This window comes from Scyliorhinus torazame, chromosome 7 (assembly GCF_047496885.1).
Source record: "Scyliorhinus torazame isolate Kashiwa2021f chromosome 7, sScyTor2.1, whole genome shotgun sequence".
In the NCBI taxonomy this organism is placed as follows: Eukaryota; Metazoa; Chordata; class Chondrichthyes; order Carcharhiniformes; family Scyliorhinidae; genus Scyliorhinus; species Scyliorhinus torazame.
The window spans coordinates 285,248,568-285,273,463 of NC_092713.1; the positions used below are offsets into that span (position 1 = coordinate 285,248,568).

A 24,896-nucleotide genomic window follows, 5' to 3' on the forward strand; every position below is an offset into this window, starting at 1 on the left:
GCACTGTGGGCCATCACAGCAGCAAAAATATACTCAGCCACAATCTGTAACCTCATGGCCTCCACTCCACCAAGCCAGGGGATCAATCCTGGTTCAATGAAGGATGCAGGAGGGCATGCCAGGAACAATACCAGGCATACTGAAAAATGAGGTGTCAAACTTGTGAAGCTACAACACAGGACTACTTGCGAGCCAAACAGCATTAGCAGCAAGTGATAGAAGCTACGAGATCACACAATCACCAGATCAGATCTAAGATTTGCAGTCCTGTCACACCCAGTGGTGAATGGTGGTGGAAAATTAAACAACTCACTGAAGGAGGAGGCTCCACAAATATCCCCATCCTCAATGATGGAGCCCAGCATATCTGTGCAAAAGGCAAGGCTGAAGCCTTTGCAATAAACTTTAGTCAGAAGTGCCGAGTGGATGATTCATCTCGATCTCCTCCAGAGGACCCCAGCATCGCAGATTCTAGTCTTCAGCCAATTCGATTCACTCCACGTGATGTCAAGAAATGGCTGAAGACATTGGACACTGAAAAGGTTATGAGCCCTGACAATATTGTGGCAATAGTACTGAAGACATATGCTCCATACTTGCCACGCCCTGAGCCAAGCTGTTCCAGTACAATGTACAAAATTGCCTGGGTATGTCCTGTACACAAAAAGCAGTACAAATCCAACCCGGCCAATTCCCGCCCCATCAGGCTTCTCTTAATTATCAGTAAAGTGATGGAAGGGGTCATCAACAGTGCTATCATGCAGCAATAACCTGCTCACTGACGCTCAGTTTGGGCTCTGCCAGGGTCACTCAGCTCCTGATCTAATGACAGTCTTGGTTCAAACATGGACAAAACAACTAAATGCCAGAGGTGAGGTGAGAGTGACTGCCGTTGACATCAAGGCAGCATTTGATCATGTATGGCATCAAGGAGCCCTAACAAAACTTGAGTCAATGGGAATCAGGGGGAAACACTCCACTGGTTGGAATCATACCTTAGACAGAGGAAAGATGTTTTTTGTGGTGGGAGGTCAATCATCTCAGTCCCCGGACATCACTGCAGGAGTTCCTCCGGATAGTTTCCGAGACCCAACGATCTTCAGCTGCTTCATCAATGACGTTCCTTCCAACATAAGGTCCGATGTGGAGATGTTCACTGATGATTGTATAATGTTCAGCACCATTCGCGACTCCTCAGACACTGAAGCAGTCCCTGTGCAAATGCAGCAAGACCTGGACAATATCCAGGCTTGGGCTGGCAGGTGGCAAGTAACATTCGTGCCACACAAGTGCCAGGCAATGATCATCTCCAATAAGAGAGAATCAAACAATCGCCCCTTGTCATTCAATGGCATTACCATCATTGAATTCCCCACTATTGATACCCTAGGAGTTACCATTGACCACAAACTGAACATATAAATACTGTGGTTACAAGAGCAGGTCAGAGGCTGGGAATCATAAGGCGAGTAATCACCCCCTGTCTCCCCAAAGCCTGTCCACCACCTACAAATCATGAGTATGATAGACTTCTCCCCACTTGCCTGGATGAGTACAGCTGCAACAATCTTCAAGAAGCTGGACAACATATAGGACAAAGCAGTCTGCTTGATTGGCACCCCTTCCACAAACATTCACTCCCTCTACCACTGAAGCACAGTTGCAGCAGTGTGTACCATCTAAAAATGCACTGCAGGAACTCAGCAAGGCTCCTTCAGCAGCACGTTCCAAACCCACAACCATGACCATCTAGAAGGACAAGAGCAGCAGACACTTGGAAACACTACCACCTGGAAGTTCCCTTCCAAGTCACTCACTTCTCTGTCACTGGGTCAAAATCATGGAACTCCCTTCCCAACAGCACTATGGGTGTACCTACACCACATGGACTCCAGCGGTTCAAGAAGACAGCCCACCACCAGCTTCTCAAGGACAATTAGGGATGGGCAACAAATGCTGGCCTAGCCAGCGAAGCCCACATCCTGCCAAAAATATATATTTTTAAAAAGGCAGGGTGGTAGCTTTCAATGGGCCCCACCTTCCTGATGCTGAGTCTCTTAATGAGGCACTGAAAGGCTTTGAGTGAGACACCACCCCCCCCCCACCCCCACCACAACCCTGCACACATTTGACTGTCATGATCCTACCATGGTAAGTTCCTGACCCAGCAACAGCAGGACGAAGCGCATAAGTGAGCATAAATTACCCACTTAAAGTTCTTAATTGGCAACCAGCATGAAAGTCTTCCCTGGGACTTCCCATCACTGACATAATCGTGGTGGAGGCAAGAAAGTGGCAGAGTCCCTACTTGCCGAATTACATGTCCTTCGTCACCAAAACTCTTCCTGCGGGAGGGCATTAAATTCCCCCTCATAATGTTTACTTACTGGAAGAAATGACCAAGAAACTGGTTCACACCAGGAAGTGTAAACAGGTATGAAAGGGTCCAGATTGGTGGGTATGTGTTCATTCTGCCTCAGGTGGCAGCTGTCTGCCAAATTGATAAAGGTTCTTACATCAGCATTCAGGGCATTTGTCTGAAACTGGTGTTAAACCCTTTACATATGCAAATAAGAGGCCCAAAGCCAATTTGATGCCCTGCTCATACAATTGGAAAACGCATGACTGTATCACGTGCCATACATGAACAGTCATGTCCCTTTGATGGTTGAGGTTGGTGGAAGTTTCCACTGGAAAAGTAAGTTCCATTCTTTGTTTTACTTTTCTGATTGCGAAGCAGGGAGGAAGAATGTTCCTTCACGCTCCCAATTAAATCTGCAGTGCACATCTAGGCCGGGATTCTCCCGAACCCGGCGGGGCGGGGGGTCCCGGCGGGATGGAGTGGCACAAACCACTCCAACGTCGGGCCGCCCCAAAGGTGCGGATCTCCGCACCTTTAGGGGCCAAGCCCTCACCGCGAAGGGCTAGGCCCGCGCCGGAGAGGTTTCCGCTCCACCGGCTGGCATGGAAGGCCTTTGGCGCCATGCCAGCCGGGGCCGGAAGGACTTCGCCAACCGGCGGAAGTCCGCGCATACACGGGAGCGTCAGCAGCTGCTGACGTCATCCCCGCGCATACGCAAGGGGAGGGGTGTCTCTTCCGCGTCGGCCATGGTGAAGGCTATGGCCGAGGCGGAGGGAAAAGAGTGCCCCCACGGCACAGGCCCATCCGCGGATCAGTGGGCCCCGATCATGGGCCAGGCCACTGTGGGGGCACCCCCTGGGGCCAGATCGCCCCGCGCCCCCCCAGGACCCCGGAGCCCCGCCCACGCAGCGAGTCCCGCCGGTAAGGTAGGTGGTTTGATTCACGCCGGCGAGACTGGCATGACAGCAGCGGGACTTTGGCCCATCGCGGGCCAGAGAATTGCCGGGGGGGGGGGGCCCGCCGACCAGCGTGGCACGACTCCCGCCCCCGCCGAATATCCGGTGCGGAGAATTCGGCGGCCGGCGTGGGCGGGATTCACGCCAGCCCCTGGCGATTCTCTGACCTGGCAGCGTTCGGAGAATCCCGCCCCTAGTCACTGTTCAAACCCTGGACCCTTTTGATAATCTTGACACTAATCTTTGGAGCCATGAATGGTGCCCACAGTGAGCTCACTGCTGCGAAGTGAACGAGTCTGATGTATCAAATTCCCACGATCCTCTCCCCATTTGGCAAGTTTCTAAGACTTTGAATAAACTGGAATGCAAAAATCTTATTCTCTGGTGAAATAGAGGATAGAATTCTATCTGTTGTGCGGCATTACCTATGGCGGACCAGGAAATGGTTGCCATTTCCATTCTTTTGGGTTTTTTGCTGGCTCTCATGCAATTACTATTTAAAGTGTCGACGATGTGCACGGAGACATGTGTGATTAACCGGCGGGGGAATCTTTTCACTGGTGTAGCCAGTAGTCAGCTGGCAATGCAGCAGATATGGGTGAGCTATCAAATAGCCTTCTGGACAAATAGGAAGGGCCTTAATCCCAACTGCAACTTTCCTGTCCATCTCCATCAGCAATAACATAAGACTTATTGAGAACGCAAGGTGGCACAGGATTCTTCAAATTTAAACTTCACTTGTAATTTCACTGGTTTCACTTCATTCACATATGTATCATCATTATTTGTTGAGGCTAGCAAAATCAGAGAGCTGAAGGTACGGGCATGCCTCATGATTAGCACACAGTGATGCTTACAGGAGCATTAGGGACATTCCTATATTGTGGAAGACACAATGAGGTGATCTTTTATTCAGCCTTTATTGAATATTCATGTTTCTGCCCAGTGCTGTGCTTGCCACGCTGTGGGACATGGCTGAACTTGCAGGTTCAGATGGATCTCCCTTCTCTGCATTGTAAAGGACATTGTCCGGGATCACTCTCAGCAGGGATAACTGAAATGTGGTAAATGAACTCAAAGCCCTGTAAGGACTCCGATCGCTCACCCCCTGAGATAGACCCACATGTGGACAGTATCTCAGACACAAGTGCACAAACCTGACTGTTGTACTTCACCTTTAAATGAACGTGATCGTTTTTTTTATTCGTTCATGAGACGTCGGAGTCGCAGGCTGTGCCAGCATTTATTGCCCATCCTGAATTGCCCTTGAGGGGGCAGTTTAGAGTCAACCATATTGCTGTGGATCTGGAGTCACATGTAGACCAGACCAGGATGTGTTATGGGTGGCAGATTTTCATTCCCTAAAGTACATTATAATAATGACCTTTATTGTCACAAGTAGGCTTATATGATTAACACTGCAATGAAGTTACTGTGAAAAGGGCAAGCACGGTAGCATTGTGGATAGCACAATTGCTTCACAGCTAGAGGGTCCCAGGTTTGATTCTGGCTTGGGTCACTGTCTGTGTGGAGTCTGCACATCCTCCCCGTGTGTGCGTGGGTTTCCTCCGGGTGCTCCGGTTTCCTCCCACAGTCCAAAGACGTGCAGGTTAGGTGGATTGGCCATGATAAATTGCCCTTAGTGTCCAAAATTGCCCTTAGTGTTGGGTGGGGTTACTGGGTTATGGGGATAGGGTGGAGGTGTGGACCTTGGGTAGGGTGCTCTTTCCAAGAGCCGGTACAGACTCGATGGGCCGAATGGCCTCCTTCTGCACTGTAAATTCTATGAAAAGCCCCTAGTCGCCACATTCTGGCGTCTGTTCGGGTACACAGAGGGAGAATTCAGAATGTCCAAATTACCTAATAGCACGTCTCTCGGGACATTTGGAAGGAAACCGGAGCACCCGGAGGAAACCCACACAGACACGGGGAGAACGTGCAGACTCCGCACAGACAGTGACCCAACCCGGGAATCGAACCTGGGACCCTGGCGCTGTAAAGCCATAATGCTAACCACTAAGTTACCGTGCTGCCCTTAGTGAATCAGATGGACTTTTACAACATTCGACAATGGTTTAAAGGCCATTATTAGACTTTTAATTCCAGATATTTATTGAATTCAAGTTTCACCATCTGCAGTGGCAGGATTTGAACCTGGGTCCCCTCGAGCAGTACCCTGGGTCTCTGGTTTACAAATCCATTGACAATGTCACTGCCTCCCCTAGATGCCCCAGGGTGCCTCTAGATCCCCAAATGCCACTAACTTTATCTTGAAGGTAGGATGTAATTTAAAAAAGGATTTACCCTAATGTGTATTCATGCAATATAAATATATTACAAGTATGACCCCCCCCACCCCCACCCCACCGTACCCCTCCCACTTCCAAACCGGTGTCATGAGACTCAACATGCTAGCTGCAAGCTCCTGTCTATTTCAGTCGTCACTATTCCTGCTCTTGCAGGTTCCATTAAATACTCACCCATAATAAAGCAAACAGCAATTCAGTGCAAGGCTTTGCCACCGATGCAGCCAGTAAATCTTGCGATAGGCCTCTCCCGAGATTTATCTGGTTTGCCACGCTTCGCGAGATCCAATTGGATCCCGTGAGGCGTCGTGACCTAATGGGCGTGACCTAAATTTGCATTTTTAAATGTGCAGTTAGGCACGTAAATATGTCTCCACCAGAGGTAAGCAGCCTTGGGATCTAATGGCCTCGCCGTGGAGACCCCAGCCGGGCACCGTTTAGCAGTGGTCTCCACAAAAGGGGATCAGGAGGAATGGCACTTTGGGAGAGGGGTCTCCCCTGCAATCGGAAGCCCCCGGGTGGTCAGCCTCTGGGCGGCGTGGTACCCTGGCACTGCTGATGCCACCTGGGCACTTTGGCACTGGTATCCTGGCTGCACAATGACAGTGCCACCCAGGTGCCAGCCTGCACTGCTGGGGTGCCAGGCTGGTTGTGCCAAGAGGCATTTTGCCTGTGCCAGGGATTGGGCCCGGGGGTACTCTGCCTTAATGAGGTGGGATGCAGGGGGCTCAAGGATCCCCCCAATAGGTAAGTTGGGGCATTGGGGGAATCAAGAGATTTTAAAATGCCATGCTAATCTTGGATTTTCTTTTTATTCATATATGGGATGTGGGCGTCACTGGTTAGGCCAGCATTTATTGCCCGTCCCGAGCTGCCCTGCAGGAGGTGGTGGTGAGTTGCCTTCATTTTTTTTGTAAAACATTTTATTCAGGTATTTACAATTTTATAATAATAACAGTAAACAGTACAAATACAAATATGAACAGAGTGCATAAACCATCTCCATCCCTGACAAATCGCACCTACCCTAAACAGAAAATAGCCTAACACCCCCTTCGCCTTTTTTCTTATTGCCACTGCTGACATTTAGTTTCCCCCAAAGAAGTCGACAAACGGCTGTCACCTCTGGACGAACCCTAGCATTGACCCTCTTAAGGCAGACTTAATTTTCTCATAGGGAGAAGGTGGAGCGAGCAGAGATAGATAGTTTGGTTGGCGAAATACTCCAGGTAGACTGGGGATATTCGGAGGCCCTGGAGGCAAGGTTATTGAAGGAGAGGCAGAAGCTACAGATGGAGTTTGGTCTGTTGCCTACAGGGAAGGTGGTGGAGCAGTTGAGGAAGGCGAGGGGGGCGATATACGAGTATGGAGAGAAGGCCAGTAGGATGCTTGCACATCAGCTAAGGAAAAGGGAGGTGGCCAGGGAGATAGGAAGAATGAAGGACAGAGGAGGAAACACGATCTTGGACCCAGCAGGGGTGAACGGGGTGTTTAAGGAATTTTACAATCGGCTGTATGAGTCGGAACCCCCAGCTGGGATGGAGGATATGAGGCAGTTTTTGGGAGAGTTGAAGTTTCCGAAGGTGAGTTGCATCCTTGAACTGCTGCAGTCCTTGAGTTGTAGGTACACCCACTGTGCTGTTAGGGAGGGAGTTCCAGGATGTTGCCACAGCAACACTGAAGGAATGGCGATATCTTTCCAAGTCAGGATGATGAGTGACTTGGAGGGGAATCTCCAGGCAGTGGGATTCCCAGGCATCTGCTGCTCTTGTCCTTCTCGATGGAAGTGGTCGTGGGTTTGGAAGGTGCTGCCTAAGGAACCTTGGTGAGTTACTGCAGTGCATCTTGTAGATGGTAGACATGGCTGCCACTATTCGTCAGTGGTGAAGGGTTTGAATGTTTGTAGATGGGGAGCAATCAAACGGGCTGCTTTGCCCTGGATGGTGTCGAGCTTTTTGAGTGTTGTTGGAGCTGCACTCATCCAGGCATCAATTTGGATTTGATTTGTCACGTGTACCGAGGTACAGTGAAAAGTATTGTTCTGCATACAGTTCAGACAGATCGTTCCATACATGAAAAACATAGGACATACGATAAATACACAATGTAAATACATTGACACAGACATCGAGCGAAGCATACAGGAGTGTAATACTACTCAGTGGAGAAGATGTGTGGAGAGCTCAGTTCAGTCTGTAAGAGGGTCATTCAGAAGTCTGGTAACAGCGGAGAAGAACTTGTTTTTCAATCAGTTAGTGCGTGTTCTCAGACTTTTGTACCTCCTGCCCGATGGAAGAGGTTGGAAGAGAGAATAGCCCGGGTGGGAGGGGTCTTTGTTTATGCTGCCCACTTTCCCAAGACAGCGGGAAGTATAGATAGAGTCAATGGACTACTCTCTGTAGTATCTTATGGTCTTGGGCCGAGCAATTGCCATACAAGGCTTTGTTCATTGAAGAGCAGAGCTCCTCAGTGCAGAAGATGAAGGAAAGGGCGGCCTTGGCAGAGGCTTCCTGCAACGAGACTCTTTTGTTTTATTAAATCAAGCCTAGTATGTTTTCAATGGAGTTTTTGAGGGAGGGTATTAGTCATGGCCTTGTGAGAACTCACTGCTCTGTTTCGAAAAGTGCTGTCACGGAACTTACAAGATAGAGAGTAAGAGTCCAAAAGACTACTTTAAACAAAAGGGGTCTAAATAACTGTTCAAAAAGGATGGTTGTAAGGATAATGAGTAAGATGACATTTCTTAGTTTAAATTGAAGAATCAAAATAAAAAGCAATGAACATGGTGCAGGACACTGCCAAGTTTCGAAAGAGTAAAATACAAGATGATGAATAACAATACTGGAACTAGATGACACTTCGGATTTTAAAACATGAAGGTTGCAGTAAAAAGCCAAGACAAAGAGATAAAGGAATTTCAGGAAGAAGAAATTAGATTAGATTCAGCTCACAGAATTGAAGAAAAGCTATGAAGGTGAAGACAGAGGTTAGAAGTGAGTGGGGCATAGCCCAGCCTATATCCTGTCCACAAGTGCAAGACTGACATTTTTCTGGCACCGTGATGAATCATCTGTTGATGCAACCGATTATGATTGATTATAATGGCTTGTGAGCCTGTGCAGTTTCGCTTGAGTACATTGTGTACGGAACAAGTAGAAAGGTCTACCTTCCGAATGGTTTATCTATGATCGACTTGATTTGTTTGAGTGCAGACCATGAGAGATAGTACATGGATTATGGAGGGAATAATCTTAGTGGAGCAATCGTCCTTTCCTTATTCAATATCCTCTCACTGGGCTTACTGGGCAGCTAAGTGGGGATAGAAGAATAACTTTCTTCAAAGATGCATTCTCAAATTAAAATCATTTGAGCTGACAATATTAATATCACACAGGTTCCAGTTGCTGGATACACATACATTTGTTGATGATTTCACACATTTCATGATTGAAAATATTGTGAGGCATGCCACAAATGATGAGGCATTTCATCAGACCATGTCAGAGATTCTGACCCGACTGAGATTCTGTTATCTGTTGCGTTAGTAAAGAAGTAGATTACAGTACATTTCCTTTTGCAAGACAATGGATCAACGCTAACATTGTGACATCTGCTTCAACAGTATACAGCAATCACATGTACAGAATTCTCCAAAAAAAAGCACTAGGATAAAATCCAACATCCAATGGTCAGGGATAGTTCTGCAGTACACATAAAAACCAATACCATTATACAATCTCATGGGTCATTTGAAGCTCGGTATCCTGGACACTAAATCATGTTTCTTGCGCACAATGCCAACAATGTATAATTGCATCGCTGATTATATATTTGAATGCATAACAACTGCAATTAAAAACAAATGAGTCAATCTTTTCCGTGGCACACTCATGTGAGATAGATGGTGAAAGGACGTTACCAGCAAGCTGCAGTGTTTGAAGCCATCCGCTCTGCAGTTAAAATGGCCACTACATCATCCCCAGTGTCAACGGCATAGGATTTGCTGACCAGCACAATTAATTAAATTCACTTTCATACTGTATTTTATTAAAATACGGAGTCAGCGATATTGTTTAAACACAAAACTCTCCAGGGACACAGTTGTTCAATTTTCCTTCCTTTCTTTTGAGTTATTTTTCAGATTGGAGTACTGTGCATACGTTTCTAACTGCTACAGTGAACCACAAGACAATACATCTGTGAGTGTGAATAAAGGTAATTGGCAAAATAAATAGGGGAACTGAGGAGTCATTGTTACTTTACGCAGTGATTTGTGATGATCTGGGATGTGCTGCCCGGAGGTGCGGTGGCAGCAGATTCAATAACACATCCCGAAAGGGAATCTGATACACGTTTGAAGGAACAAAGGGAAAGCACCTGCGATTAGTTCCCGCTTTACATGGCCACCGGATGTCTCAAAATGCTTTATGGCCAATAATGTACAAAGAAGGGGAAAATAAATACAGGTATCTAGGCAAGAGCCTACATGGGCAGGATGGGTTGAATGGTCTTCTGGGCAGCGTGATTCAATGAAAGATTGATGAAGAGACGGCCATGAGAAGACTGCTCATGAGTTGAAAAATAAAGTTCTTCCACACTGTAAAATAGGAAGCTGTAGGGAAGGCATAAAAGAGCAGGGAAGGTGGGTACATGGTAAGCACATCCCACTTTCTGACTCACTGGAGAGTAATCTTGGTCGGAGGTTGAGTTTGTTTACATAGCCCAATGACGTTCTGAAGTTGTGGATGGAATTTTTGAAAAATTGCACAGAGCGTTGAATCAGGCGGGAAAGTCAGTGTGAAACTCATGGGGCGGGGGGGGGGGGGGGGGGGGGGGAGAGGTCCTAAACTCGCCGGCAAAGAAGGGATTCGGAGATCGGGGAACTACTTTTAAATGTTTCCCTGATCTCAAAGAGAAGTGAAAGGCCCACCTCATTCACTGCTCTGGACATCGGGATCCCCAACCCTCCAACACAGAGGGCCAACCTCTCCTCCCACCACTCAGTGGTATGGTCATCCCGCCCCCACACCACGCCGGCATCAGGTTGACCCGACCCCCACCCTCATCTTCGCTGGCACTGGGGCTCCCCCCCCCCTATTGTCAGTCTTCACTACCCCCACCTCCATGCAGGGATGACCCCAACTCCCTCCACAACCCCCCCCCCCCCCCCCCAACATGACCCATAAAAGGGTTCCCGAGAGGCCTTGCCTCCTGGTCCCACCTCCACCCCTGGCACTGCCATGTCCCCAACCATCCAGGGGTGGGAATGTGCTCCATGCCCCTGGCATGGTCATCTCAACTGCTGCAGAGCTTCGGTGATTCCCACTGACATCATGTCACGCTGGGGGGGGGGGTAGGGGAAATACGGTGAATCTGGAAGGTAAGGCTTTACACCATTTAGGCACTTTCAAATCTACTTAAATCAATGGTAATGAGGTTCTTGCCCTCACTGGGCATGAACCTGATTACATCGCTGTTGGTGGATGGGGGAGATCTCAATCTGAGGTCTCCCCGTCGTAAATCCCGTAATGGCCCTCTCGTGAGAGTTTGCAGTCATGACGGGATATGCATCCACAGCGAACAGGCCCAGAAAATCCCCCCTCCTGCGTGTTTTCGGGAAAGTATTCCATTATCCATATATGAATGGGAATCTTCCATTTACCAATTCAATTTCAAAATGCTTTACCCAATTACTTTGCTTTAGACTAGTTAAATTCATTTGCCTGGGCAGTTACAGCAGCTATGATGGATGTCCCTTCTACAAATAATAAATGAATTACCACAATGATGTAATGGATCCTGAGAAGAGTTGCAATTATATTTTTTTCCAATCTACTCTAAATTATCACAACGAAGCAAATGGATTCAAAATGGGAAATAGCAATAGTGATGAAGGGAATCTTGGAAAATGAGCAAAAAAAATTCTGAACTGTTAAATTATGAAAAGAGAGAAAATAAAGAAGGAGTAAAAGCGTCAGATCAAATACCTCTCATGTAATATTCTACCTGCTGTAATGCTCTTCCAGCAGAAAAGCTACATCTACATTTCTCCCATTAAGCTGTTTCATGGAAATATTTAACAACAGGGAATTTCAACAACCCACTGGCTTTCACCCGCTGATGAACAACGAACAAGGCCAGTCAACACGCAAAGGATAAAGTGACTACTTAATGTAAGCGAAAGAACGTCACAAAGATGGGATCTGAGGATAAACCTCCACAAAAAGAACAAGAATGTCAATTTAGGCAGATATAAGCATATTCTTACCATTACTAGGAGGTGATAGGGCACCAGAGCCTGCTCGCAATAGGTATGAGTTTATGGCGAACTCTTCATTGGGGTTGGACTCAAGAGCTGGATGAGAGACGCTGCTGTCAAGCAATGGCATTTGGTAGTCTTTCACGCTAGATGATGAAAGATGGGTGCTGGTCTGCTGGGCAAATGGGTGGCTGGGCGATGATGAATGTGGGATGGGACGACCTGGGGAAAAGAGGGTACGGTTGTTGAAAGGTGTTAAATTATACGGTGCACATTTTCTTTCAGCTGAAGTGCATCAGAAACCATAACTGTGCTTTGCCTGTGAGGGACCACCATATTCCTCATTTGGCATGCTTGTGAATGACACAGAATTGAAGCTAACCAAGTTTAACGATCCATTTCACACACAAGCTATGTTTAATGGTGGATGTTGCATGCGAGGAATAGATGGGAACAAATTTCTCCCAAACATGATCTCAATTGCCAAATATTGCTGAGTGCCACATCCAACAGAAAAATATATGTTTTTGGACCAATTCTAATTTGTTGTTTCAAACGTGTGAAATGGTTACATTAAAGGTTTCCTTTGCCAATTTTCTCCTCAACATCCCACCACCATAACTATAAACTCCTTGTTGAATATAAATCCACAAGACACCAATTGCCCCTTGGATTCCTTGCCTATTAGCCAATATTCATATGCGTGTTTTGATGCTGAACACTCAGGCAATTTGACTATGAGGGGAATTATAATTAAATCCACTCATGGCTTTGCCTAATGTTCACAGATGCAGACTGCCAGTCAGGTCAGTAGTTGAACAGTAATCAAAAAATGGGAACCCAATCGGATTTTCTCTTCAATCTTAAAGATGCCTACAGCAAATAAATGTTCTACCACAATTAAATGGAGCATTGGATTCAAAATGGCGATTCTGATTTGGGAAACAGGTTATTGAAATATTTTTAATAAACTTATTGAGATTATAAATCAATAACAAGCAATTAGGCAGGCAAATGCTTTGTTTGCCTTTACTGCAAGGGATTTGGATTATAGAACATAGAACATACAGTGCAGAAGGAGGCCATTCGGCCCAACGTGTCTGCAACGACCCACTTAAGCCCACATTTCCACCCTATCCCCATAACCCACCTAACCTTTTTGGTCACTAAGGGCAATTTATCATGGCCAATCCACCTAACCTGGATGTCTTTGGACTGTGGGAGGAAACCGGAGCTCCTGGAGGAAAACCACGCAGACACAGGAGAACGTGCAGACTCCGCGCAGACAGTGACCCAGCAGGGAATCGAACCTGGGACCCTGGCGCTGTAAGCCACAGTGGTATCCACTTGTGCTACTGTGCTGCCCCAATCTAAGAGAAAGGACATGTTGCTGCAATTATATAGTGCTTTGATGAGACCTTACCTGGAATATTGGGCAGAATTTTTACAAAAATGGCAAAGTGTCAGGTTCTGACTGAAAACCGCCGTGTTTTTCTCCAGAAGCACAGTCGGGTTTTCTGCCCCGATCTCCTGACACTCTGTCCAAAAGAAATCAGGGGCCGTGGTTTGCGTTGTCACCCTGGTGGGATGGGGCCTGATAGAGCCAGCAAGTCCAACTACACAGAGATCGGGGCACCATCTTTGAAGGGCATCCCAATCTGTGAGAAAAATTAACTCCTTCCCAAACCCCCATGGCCATCGGGCCCCCCCCCCCTCCCCCACAAGTTCTCCCCACCTCGTGCGTTCACTGGTGTGCATCCCGCTTCCCCACCACCACACATAGAACATAGGAGAACATAGAATTTACAGTGCCGAAGGAGGCCATTCAGCCCATTGAGTCTGCCCCGCTCTTGGAAAGAGCACTCCACTTCGGCCCACACCGGTACCCTATCCCCATAACCCAGTAACCCCACCTAACCGTTGTTTTTGGACACTAAGGGCAATTTATCATGGTCAATTCATGGTCTCCCTCCCCCAATGGAGAAGGGTTGCCTTCCTGGCAGCGCTCCCTGGCAGTACCCACTTCAGTGCCCCCTGGCACTTCCTCGATAAAGGAGACACTGTCAAGGTGCCAGGGGGCAATGCCTGGCCTTGGTCCTCAATCCTGGGGCCTCCAGGCACATCTGCACCCCCGACGTGGACAGACTGGATGGAGAGATGTTTTTTCCTCTGGTTGGCGGGTGGGGGGGGGGGGGGGGGGGGGGGCTGTCTAGACCAAATGGTCACAGTTTCAGGATACAGGGTACGCTATGTAGGACTGAGACAGAAGAAACTTCTTAACTCAGAAGGTGGTGAACCTCTGGAATTCTCCAACACAGAAGGCTGTGGAGGTCAAGTAACTGAATATATTTAAGAAGGAAATAGGTAGATTTCTAGACTCGAAAGTAACAAGGGGTATAGGGGGAGCGTGGGAGTGTGGCGTTGTGATAGAGGATCAGCCATGATGATTTTGAAAGACAGGAGGCTCAAAGGGCTGAAGGGTCTCCTCCTGCTTCTATTTTCTATGTCCATGTTTCCATGATCTTATTGCCTGACAGAGGCGGCTCAAGGGGCCGTATGGTCTACTGCTGCTCCTGTGTCTTATCATCTTATCTGATAGCAAAATTAATACGCTGGCTTTTAGCCCAACACGTTTGAATGATTTTGATGTAATATAGATAACTGCTTTGATCAAATGCCTTTCCACAAACAAGCATCAGTACTCAACACCGACAACTGCCAATCTCCAGACGCAATTCTGCAACTCATCCGCTTCATTCTGGATCACAACGTCTTCACCTTCGACAACAAGTTCTTCATCCAGACGCACGGAACAGCCATGGAGACCAAATTCGCACCCCAATACGCCAACATCTTCATGCACAAGTTTGAACAGGACCTACTCACCGCACAAGACCTTCAACCGACATTATACACCAGATACATCGATGACATTTTTTTCCTTTGGACCCACGGCAAAGAATCACTGAAACGACTACACGATGACATTAATAAGTTCCATCCAACTATCAAACTCACCATGGACTACTCTCCAAAATCAGTTGCATTCTTGGACACACTCGTCTCCATCAAGGACGGTCACCTCAGCACTTCGCTTTACCGCAAACCCACGGATAACCTCATGATGCTCCACTTCTCCAGCTTCCACCCTAAACACATTAAAGAAGCCATCCCCTATGGACAAGCGCTCCGTATACACAGGATCTGCTCAGACGAGGAGGAGCGTAACAGCCATCTACAGACATTGAAAGATGCCCTCGTACGAACAGGATATGGCACTCGACTCATCGATCGACAGTTCCAACGCGCCACAGCGAAAAACCGCACCGACCTCCTCAGAAGACAAACATGGGACACAACCAACAGAATACCCTTCGTCGTCCAGTACTTCCCCGGAGCGGAGAAACGACGTCATCTTCTTCACAGCCTTCAACATGTCATTGATGATGATGAACATCTTGCCAAGGTGATCCCCACACCCCCACTACTTGCCTTCAAACAACCGAGCAACCTCAAACGAACCATTGTTTGCAGCAAACTACCCAGTCTTCAGAACAGTGACCACGACACCACACAACCCTGCCATGGCAATCTCTGCAAGACGTGCCAGATCATCGACATGGATACCACCATTACACGTGAGAACACCACCCACCAGGTACGCGGTACATACTCGTGCGACTCGGCCAACGTTGTCTACCTCATACGCTGCAGGAAAGGATGTCCCGAAGCGTGGTACATTGGCGAGACCATGCAGACGCTGCGACAACGAATGAACGGACATCGCGCAACAGTCGGGGAACACTTCAGCAGTCAAGGGCATTCAGCCTCTGATCTCCAGGTAAGCGTTCTCCAAGGCGGCCTTCAGGACGCGCGACAACGCAGAATTGCCGAGCAGAAACTTATAGCCAAGTTCCGCACACATGAGTGCGGCCTCAACCGGGACCTGGGATTCATGTCGCATTACATTCATCCCCCACCATCTGGCCTGCAAAATCCTACCAACTGTCCTGGCTTGATGCAATTCACACCTCTTTAACCTGGGGTTACCCCATCTCTGGATCTGTAAAGATTTAATCACCTGCTAATGGTCGCATTCCAAGCATTGTTTGGCATCTTTGAATTTGTCTATATATGTGTTTCTGGAACATACCTCTTCATTCACCTGAGGAAGGAGCAGCGCTCCGAAAGCTAGTGACATCGAAACAAACCTGTTGGACTTTAACCTGGTGTTGTAAGACTTCTTACAAACAAGTTGCACATAGGTACTAACTCTGGAACTCTGGTAGTTCTCTGGAATTGCTGTGAGATATGTCATTAATTCAACATTATACCCGTTTGCACTTACAAATGTGTTAAAGCAAAAGTTTCTCTGAAAATTCGACAGGTTTTGTAGGCTTTCTATTCTGGCCACACAGACCGTTAGAGCATCTCTGACTCGATTACTGACTGCAATTGTGCAGTTCTTTGTGACAATTAGAATTGAAATTCCTGACAGAGAGAGCTGGCGATACACTTTACTGTCTACCCATGAGAAAGCAGCAGTCTCTTCATTTCAGGTACTAGCAAGTGATGTTAACTCAAACAATATTCAGCTGATTTTACCCCAAATCTGCCATAAGATCTTCTGGCATGCTTGATCAGCAGATTGTATATGGCTGTCTAGTAAACTCTGCAGCCACAGATTTAGAGACAAGTTCCTATTCTAATGATCAGCTGGTTAAAATGTACTAAACCATTGCAAATATTTCTAGTTACACTGTGCCCGTACAATCAGATAATAATTGCTAAAACTCTGCAGCAAACTTTGTTAGTCATGATGTACTTCTCTTGGTTTATTTATCAACTAGATTTCAGTACATTTTGAGATTTCCCAACACATCTTTTACTGGATCTATCATTTCCTTCAAAAAAAGGACTTTTTTCCCCACTGTTGGTTGACTCTGTTAAAACTGGCCACTAAAGAAAGTGAGTTGTGATAAAAGGTCCCACCTGAAACATTAATCTATTGTTTTCTCGGCTGCCCACTGTTCCACTGGCTTTTTTCCAGATTTCCAGCAATTAAATCCCAATAGGACATTAACTTCAAGTAAGGTAGTTAGGAGAGGCTAACAACATTACAAAGGTTCGCTCCTGTGTGGACTGTTCAATAATTGGACGAAAACATTGAAAACTAACCGCTATACAAGGAATCAAGGATAAAGGTAGCAAATCCTACATTTCTCAATAGCTGAAAGAAAAGGTACAAAACAGTTTTTCCGATAAACAAAATGAAGCAACCAGTTTTCCGGATTTGCCATCCAATGTATTCACAAGAGCCAGATTCCTGTAAACAAACAAAAACAACTATTGACTATCACAACGTGATCTTAATAATTCATCTGCAAATGAAAAATCCACACCCTCCTTGTTCAATCAATTAAAATGCCATTAAAATGTGGCTGATAGTTTGTTTGACGTCAAATTTGATGATTAACTAGTAACTATTTGCGTATTGCTGAAAAAAATAATTTTGTTGAAACATTTTGTCTCACACACATTAGGACAGTTCACAAGAACACCAATATCAGGGTAAACAACAAAGTTTTAGGGCAGGATTCCATCCCGCCGCACCCGTTTTCTGGTGCGGCACGCCCCGCCAACTGCAGGATCCTCCGTCCCACCAGCCGGCCAATGGGAATTCCCATTGTGGGCACCCCAACATCGTCGGGAAATCCGCGGGCGTGAATGCACTGCCGGCGAGGCAGAGAATCCAACCCACAGTGTATGAGAAGAAATTGCTGATTTGTTGGCAAGTGGGATCTGATGAGTCGAGGCCTCTGAACAGTCCTGATGACTGCAAGTCAAAAAGCTTTCACACAAAATCTATTTTTTTCAGCAATACTCAAGTTCTGTAAGACCAAACGACTGCTCGTAACTATTTATCTATTTTTCATAGGGTGGAGACCAACATTTCTGCCGCTATTTCCCCTTTTCTTTTTTCTCTCCTATTCACCAGTCCTGGAAGTGTAACCTGGTCTGATAACTGTTTTTAGTTTGTGGAGGGTTGCTTTGTAAACCAACATTATGTACCTCACTCCTTTGGCACAAATTTCATAATTTGATTTTCAATCCATTTACAATTACCTGCTGAAAGTACATTTAGCCAGAGGAGTAATTAGATTCACTGCTGCCAGCAACTTGTTTACAGCTAACATAACACTTGGTAATAATTATTTTTGTGTTGATCTGTCCTGTCCGATATGGTACAGAGTTGAAATTCTTGCAAAACTCCTATCCTTCAGAAAATCTCTGAATTGCTTAACAAGCACAATTTGAATGTGCAAAGGAAAATAACGCTGCCGCTCAAGAACATGTTTAAGTTTCACAAATGGACAACACACTACATGGGATTATCATACAGTTGCAAAACCCTGGTTGGACATATTCTGAGGCTGGAACATTCCGGCCGTTCATGCTGCAGAATCTTCTGGTCCCACTGACGGCACACCCCTGCCACGGGTTTCCCCGCAGTGAGGGGTGCACTCAACGGGGAACCCTGTAGCAGAAGATCCAGGGCGGCATTCTCTGATCCTGAGGCTAAGTGTTGACGCCGTCGTAAACGCCGCCGTGTTTCTCGACGGCATTAATATGGCCTCAGGATCAGCAATTCTGGCCCCTACAGGGGGCCAGCACAGCACTGGAGTGACCCACACCGTTCCAGCTGCTGAACCCGGCGTCAGATGGGCACCGCCGGTCCGCGCAGGCGCGGTGGGACCGCCGCGATTGCCGCACATGTGCGGTGTTTCCCTTCTCCGTGCCAGCCCTGATGCAACATGGAGTAGGGCTACAGGGGTCGGCGTGGAACAAAGGAGGCCCCTAGCCCGAGAGGCCGGCCCGTCGATCGGTGGACCCCAATCGTGGGCCAGGCCACACTGGAGGCCCCCCCGCCCCTCCCGGGGTCGGACCCTCCCCCTGGGGTTGGACACCCCTTCCCCCCCACAGGCTGTCCCCGGACCCTTTCACGCCGAGGGACCGTCGGGTAAGACCAGGTTAGAACGGCGCCAGTGGGACTCCGGTTTTTCGGGACGGCCGCTCAGCCCATCCTGGGCGGACAATCGCCGGGGGGGCCCCGTAGAGAGGACCCCGGCTGGTGCCGACCGCGCCAGCGCTAATAGCGCTCTACGATTCGCACCCGGCCCCGGGGTCAGAGAATCCCGCCCCCCACCTCCAGCCAATGAAACTTGTGGCGGGTTGCGTGGAAACTCTCCGCTGAGAGTTTCATCAAATGACCGACACCTCTAACTGTCCCACCCAGTCAAATAGTCATTTTTTACACTTGTAATATTTTTGTAACTAATAAACAAGCTTTTAAAGAACAAAGAAAATTACAGCACAGGAACAGGCACTTCGGCCCTCCCACTAGTCACCTTTCTCCATTTTGAGACACTCCCTTCCACCACTACTCTCTGTCTCCTGTTGCCCAGCCAGTTCTTTATCCATCTAGCTAGTACACCCTGAACCCCATGCGACTTCACTTTTTCCATCAACCTGCCATGGGAAACGTTATCAAACGCCTTACTGAAGTCCATGTATATGACATCTACAGTCCTTCCCTCATCAATTAACTTTGTCACTTCCTCAAAGAATTCTATTAGGTTTGTAAGACATGACCTTCCCTGATCAAAACCATGCTGCCTATCACTGATAAGTCTATTTTCTTCCAAATGTGAATAGATCCTATCCCTCAGTATCTTCTCCAACAGTTTGCCTACCACTGACGTCAAGCTCACAGGTCTATAATTCCCTGGATTATCCCTGCTACCCTTCTTAAACAAAGGGACAACATTAGCAATTCCCCAGACCTCCGGGGCCACACCTGTGCTCAAGGATGTTGCAAAGATATCTGTTAAGGCCCCAGCTATTTCGTCCCTCGCTTCCCTCATAAACCTGGGATAGATCCCATCCGGACCTGGGGACTTGTCCACCTTAATGCCTTTTAAAATACCCCAAACTTCCCCCTTCCTTATGCCGACTTGACCTGGAGTATTTAAACATCCATCCCTAACCTCAACATCCGTCATGTCCCTCCCTTTGGTGAATACTGATGCAAAGTACTCATTAAGAATCTCACCCATTTCCTGTGACTCCACGCATAAATTCCCTCTTTTGTCTTTGAATGGGCCAATCCTTTCTCTAGTTATCCTCTTGCTCCTTATATACGAATAAAAGGCTTTGGGATTTTCCTTAACCCTGTTAGCCAAAGATATTTCATGGCCCCTTTTAGCCCTCTTTATTGCGTGTTTGAGATTTGTCCTACTTTCCCGATATTCCTCCAAAGCTTCATCAGTTTTAAGTCGCCTAGATCTTATGTATGCTTCCTTTTTCATCTTAGCTAGTCTCACAAATCCACCCGTCATCCATGGTTCCCTAATCTTGCCATTTCTATCCCTCATTTTCACAGGGACATGTCTGTCCTGCACTCTAATCAACCTTTCCTGAAAAGACTCCAACATTTCAAATGTGGATTTACCCTTAAACAGCTGCTCCCAATCCACATTCCCTAGCTCCTGACAAATTTTGTTATACTTGGCCTTTCCCCAATTTAGCACTCTTCCTTTTGGACCACTCTCATCTTTGTCCATGAATATTCTAAAACTTACGGAATTGTGATCGCTATTCCCAAAGTAATCACCGACTGAAACTTCAACCACCTGGCCGAGATCATGCCCCAATACCAGGTCCAGTATGGCCCCTTCCCGAGTTGGACTATTTACATACTGCTCTAAAAAACTCTCCTGGATGCTCCTTACAAATTCTGCTCCATCTATGCCTCCAACACGACATGAGTCCCATTCAATGTTGAGGAAGTTAAAATCTCCCATCACGACCACCCTATTGCTCTTACATTTTTCTATAATCTGTCGACGTATTTGTACCTCTACTTCACGCTCGATTTTGGGAGGCCTGTAGTAAAGTCCCAACAATGTTACTGCACCCTTCCTATTTCTTAGCTCTACCCATATTGCCTCAGTGCTCGAATCCTCCATCGTGCCCTCCTTAATCACAGCTGTGATATCATCTCTGACCAGTAATGCAACTCCTCCACCCCTTGTACCTCCCTCTCTATCCCTCCTGAAGCATCAATACCCTGGGATATTTAGTTGCCAATCTTGCCCTTCCCTCAACAAAGAGAATGAAAATAAAAAGTCTACTTTTTAATATTCTCACGATCTTTCTCCTGGGTCACCCACAACAATGTCCAAGGAAAAGAAATTACTTGTATTTATATAGCATCTTTCTCAACCAAACGTCTCAAAGTGCTTTACAGCCAATGAATTACTTATGAAGTGTAGTTACTTCTTTGTAATGTAAGAATGTAAGTCTTGAATTCTTCAGGTCAGTCCTGAAGGATCATTGACTGTAAGTTATCAGGATATGGAGTTTTCACCAAAAACCACATGAAAAGAATCCTCTCTCCAATCAAGTGGACCAAGGGGTACATAACTGCATTCAGCAATAGCCAATTGTTGTGTTAGAGACTTACGTTTTATGTGCTGCTAATGTGCTGAAGTGACTAAAATAGGATGGAACATATAGCTAGAGGAGCTGTTACTTAAGATGTGCAATTCAGAATGAGGAAACATATATATATTTAAATTCTTTGATCGGAAATGGGTGTCAGAGGCGAGGTACATAGATATATGGATACATAGATGATAGGAGTAGGATGAGGCCTTTTGACCATTCGAGCCTGCTCCACCATTTCATAGATTTCATAGAATTTACAGTGCAGGAGGCCATTCGGCCCATCGAGTCTGCACCAGGTCTTGGAAAGAGCACTCTACTCAAGCCCACACCTCCAGCCTATCCCCATAACCCAGAAACCCCATCTAACCTAAGAGCAATTTAGCATGGGTAATCCACCTAACTGCACATGTTTGGACTGTGGGAGGAAACCGGAGCACCCGGAGAAAACCCATGCAGACACGGGGAGAACGTGCAGACTCCGCACAGACAGTGACCGAAGCGGGAATCGAACCTGAGACTCTGGCGCTTTGAAGCCATAGTGCTAACCACTATGCTACCATGCTGCCCCAAAATGAGCAATGTTTTAGCATCAACTACTTCCTGTCCGAATGAATTCCACAGGCTCACCACTCTTTTGCTGAAGAAATGTCTCCTTTTATCTGTCCGAAATGGTTTACCCTGAATCCTCCGACTGTGACCCCTGGTTCTGGCCACACCCATCATTGGTAACATCTTCGCTGCATCTACCCTGTCTAGTCCCATTAAAATTTGATAAGTCTCTATGAGATCCCCCCTCATTCTTCTGAACTCCAGTGAGAACAATTCCAACCTAGTCAACCTCTCCTCATATGGCAGTCCCGCCATCCCTGGAAATCAGTCTGGTTAAACCTTCGATGCACTCCCTCGAGAACAAGAACATACTTCTTCAGAGAAGGAGACTCAAACGGCACATAATACTCCAGGTGTGGCCTCACCAATACCATGAATAATTGCAGCAACACATCCCTGCTTCTATACTCGAAACGTCTCGCAATGAAGGCCAACATACCATTAGCCTTCTTTACCGCCTGCTGCACCTGCATGCTTATCTTCAGCGACTGGTGCACAAGGACACCCAGGTCCCACTGCACACTCCCCTCTCCCAATTTACAACTATTCAGGTAGTAATCTGCCTTCCTGTTTTTGCTTCCAAAGTAAATAACCTCACATTGATCCAAATTATGCTGCATCTGCCATTGATCTGCCCACTCGCCCAACCTGTCCAGATCATGCTGTAGGCTCCCTGCATCTTTGTTACAGTTTACCCTCCCTCCCAACTTGGTATCATCTGCAAACTTTGAGATGTTACATTTTGTTCCCTCATCCAAATCATTAATATATATTGTGAATAGCTGGAGTCCCAGCACCGATCCCTGTGGTACCCCATTAGTTACTGCCTGCCAATTTGAAAAGGACCCATTATTCCCTCCTCTTTGTTTCCTTTCTGCCAACCAGATTTCTATCCACCTCAATGGATTTCCCCCAGTCCTATGCGCTTTAATTTTTCACAGTAATCTCTTTTGCGGGGCTTTGCCAAACGCCTTCTGAAAGTCCAAATATACCACATCGACTGGCTCCCCCTTGTCAACTGTACTGGTTACATCTTCAAAGAATTCCAACAGATTTGTCAAACATGATTTTCCCATCATAAATCCATGCTGACTGACTGATCCTGCCACTGCTTTCTAAATGTTCCGCTATAAAGTCCTTGATAATGGATTCAAGCATTTTCCTCACTACTGATGTTAGGCCTGGTCTATAATTCCCTGCTTTCTCTCTATCTCCCTTTTTGAATATCGGAGTGACATGAGCTACCCTCCAATCTGCAGGGCCAGTTCCAGAGTCTATAGAATCCCGGAAGATGACCACCAATGCATCCACTATTTCCAGAGCCATCTTCTTAAGCACTCTTGAATGCAGATTCTCAGGCCTTGGGGATTTATCTGCCTTCAATCCCATCAATTTTCTCAGCACCATTTCTCTACTAACGTTGATCTCCCTCCGTTCTTCCCTCTCACTGAACCTTGCATTCTCCAACATTTCTGGTATCTGATTTGTGTCCTCTTTTGTGAAGACAGAACCAAAGTATGTATTCAATTGCTCAGCCACTTCTTTGTCCCTTATTATGCATTCCCCTACTTCTCTCTGTAGGGCTACATTTTTCTTTACCAATCTCTTTCTCTTCGCATATCTATAGAAACTCTTAGTATCAGTCTTTATGTTACCTGCAAGCTTCCTTTTGTACTGTACTTTCCCCTTCTTAATCCCTTCGTCCTTCTTTGCTGAATTCTAAACTGCTCCCAATCCTCAGACCTATTATTTTTCTTGGATTGGATACTATTGGATTTCTTCCTTGGATTGTATCCTATTTCTAATTTCCTTTGTAAGCCATGGATTGGTCCTCTTACCCCCTTTGCTTTTGTGCCAGACAGGAATGAACAATTGCTGAAGTTCCCCCATGCATTCCTTGAATGTTTGCCATTGTCTAGCCACTGTCATCCCTTTAACTAACTCTTCCCAATCTATCAAGGCCAACTCATGCCTCATATCTTCATAGTTCCCTTTGTTAAGATTCAGCACCCTAGTCTCCGAATCAACTACTTCACTCTCCATCTTGATAAAAAATTCTATCATTTTATGGTCGCTCATCCCCAAGGGGTCTCGTACAGCCAGATTGACAATGATTCCCTTCTCATTACACAGTACCCAGTCTAAGGTGGCTTGCTCTCTAGTTAGTTCCTCCACATATTGGTCAAGAAAACTATCCCGTAGGCACTCCAGGAATTCCTCCTCCAAGGCACTGTGGCTAATTTGATTTGCCTAATCTATGTGAAGATTAAAATCACCCATGACCACAGATATTCCTTTATTACATGCATCTCTGATTTTGTGTTTAATGCCATTCCCAACCTCACCACTGCAGTTTGGGGGTCTATATATGACACCCACTAATGTTTTGTGCCCTTTGGTATTTCTCAACTCTACCCATACAGATTCCACATTGTCAGAGCTGATATCCTTTCTCACAACTGTGTTAATTTCCTCTTTAACCAGCAGTGCCACACCACCATCTTTTCTTTTATGCCTGTCTTTCCTAAATACTGAAAACCCTGGGACATTCATTTCCCATCCCTGGTCACCCTGCAGCCATGTCTCCGTAATCCCAATTATATCATACCGATTTATATCTATCTGCACGATTAGTTCATCCACTTTATTGCATATGCTCCATGCATTAAGGCACAGAGCCTTTCAGCGGGATTCTCTGACCCCCCGCCGGGGGCTGGCGTGAATCCCGCCCCCGCCGGTTGCTGAATTCTCCGGCACCGGAGATTCGGCGGGGGCTGGAATCGCACTGCGCCAGTTGGTGGGCCACCCCGGCGATTCTCCAGCCCGGATGGGCCGAAGTCCCGCTGCTGGAATGCCTGTCCCGCCAACGTGGATTAAACCACCTCTCTTACCGG

General features: G+C 46.7%; 1 protein-coding gene across 6 annotated transcripts in view; it reads right to left on the reverse strand.

Moving 5' to 3' along the window:
• LOC140427083 (teneurin-2-like) overlaps nucleotides 1-24,896 on the reverse strand; it is a 3,867,843-nt gene that overhangs the window by 471,838 nt on the left and 3,371,109 nt on the right. For 5 of the 6 annotated variants that reach the window (XM_072512582.1, XM_072512581.1, XM_072512584.1 and 2 more), the window contains one exon: nucleotides 11,893-12,105. The exons of the other annotated variant lie outside the window; for it this stretch is intronic. In XM_072512582.1, the coding sequence (XP_072368683.1) occupies nucleotides 11,893-12,105 (213 nt within the window). The remainder of the gene's footprint in view (nucleotides 1-11,892; nucleotides 12,106-24,896) is intronic. 6 annotated transcript variants of the gene reach the window in all.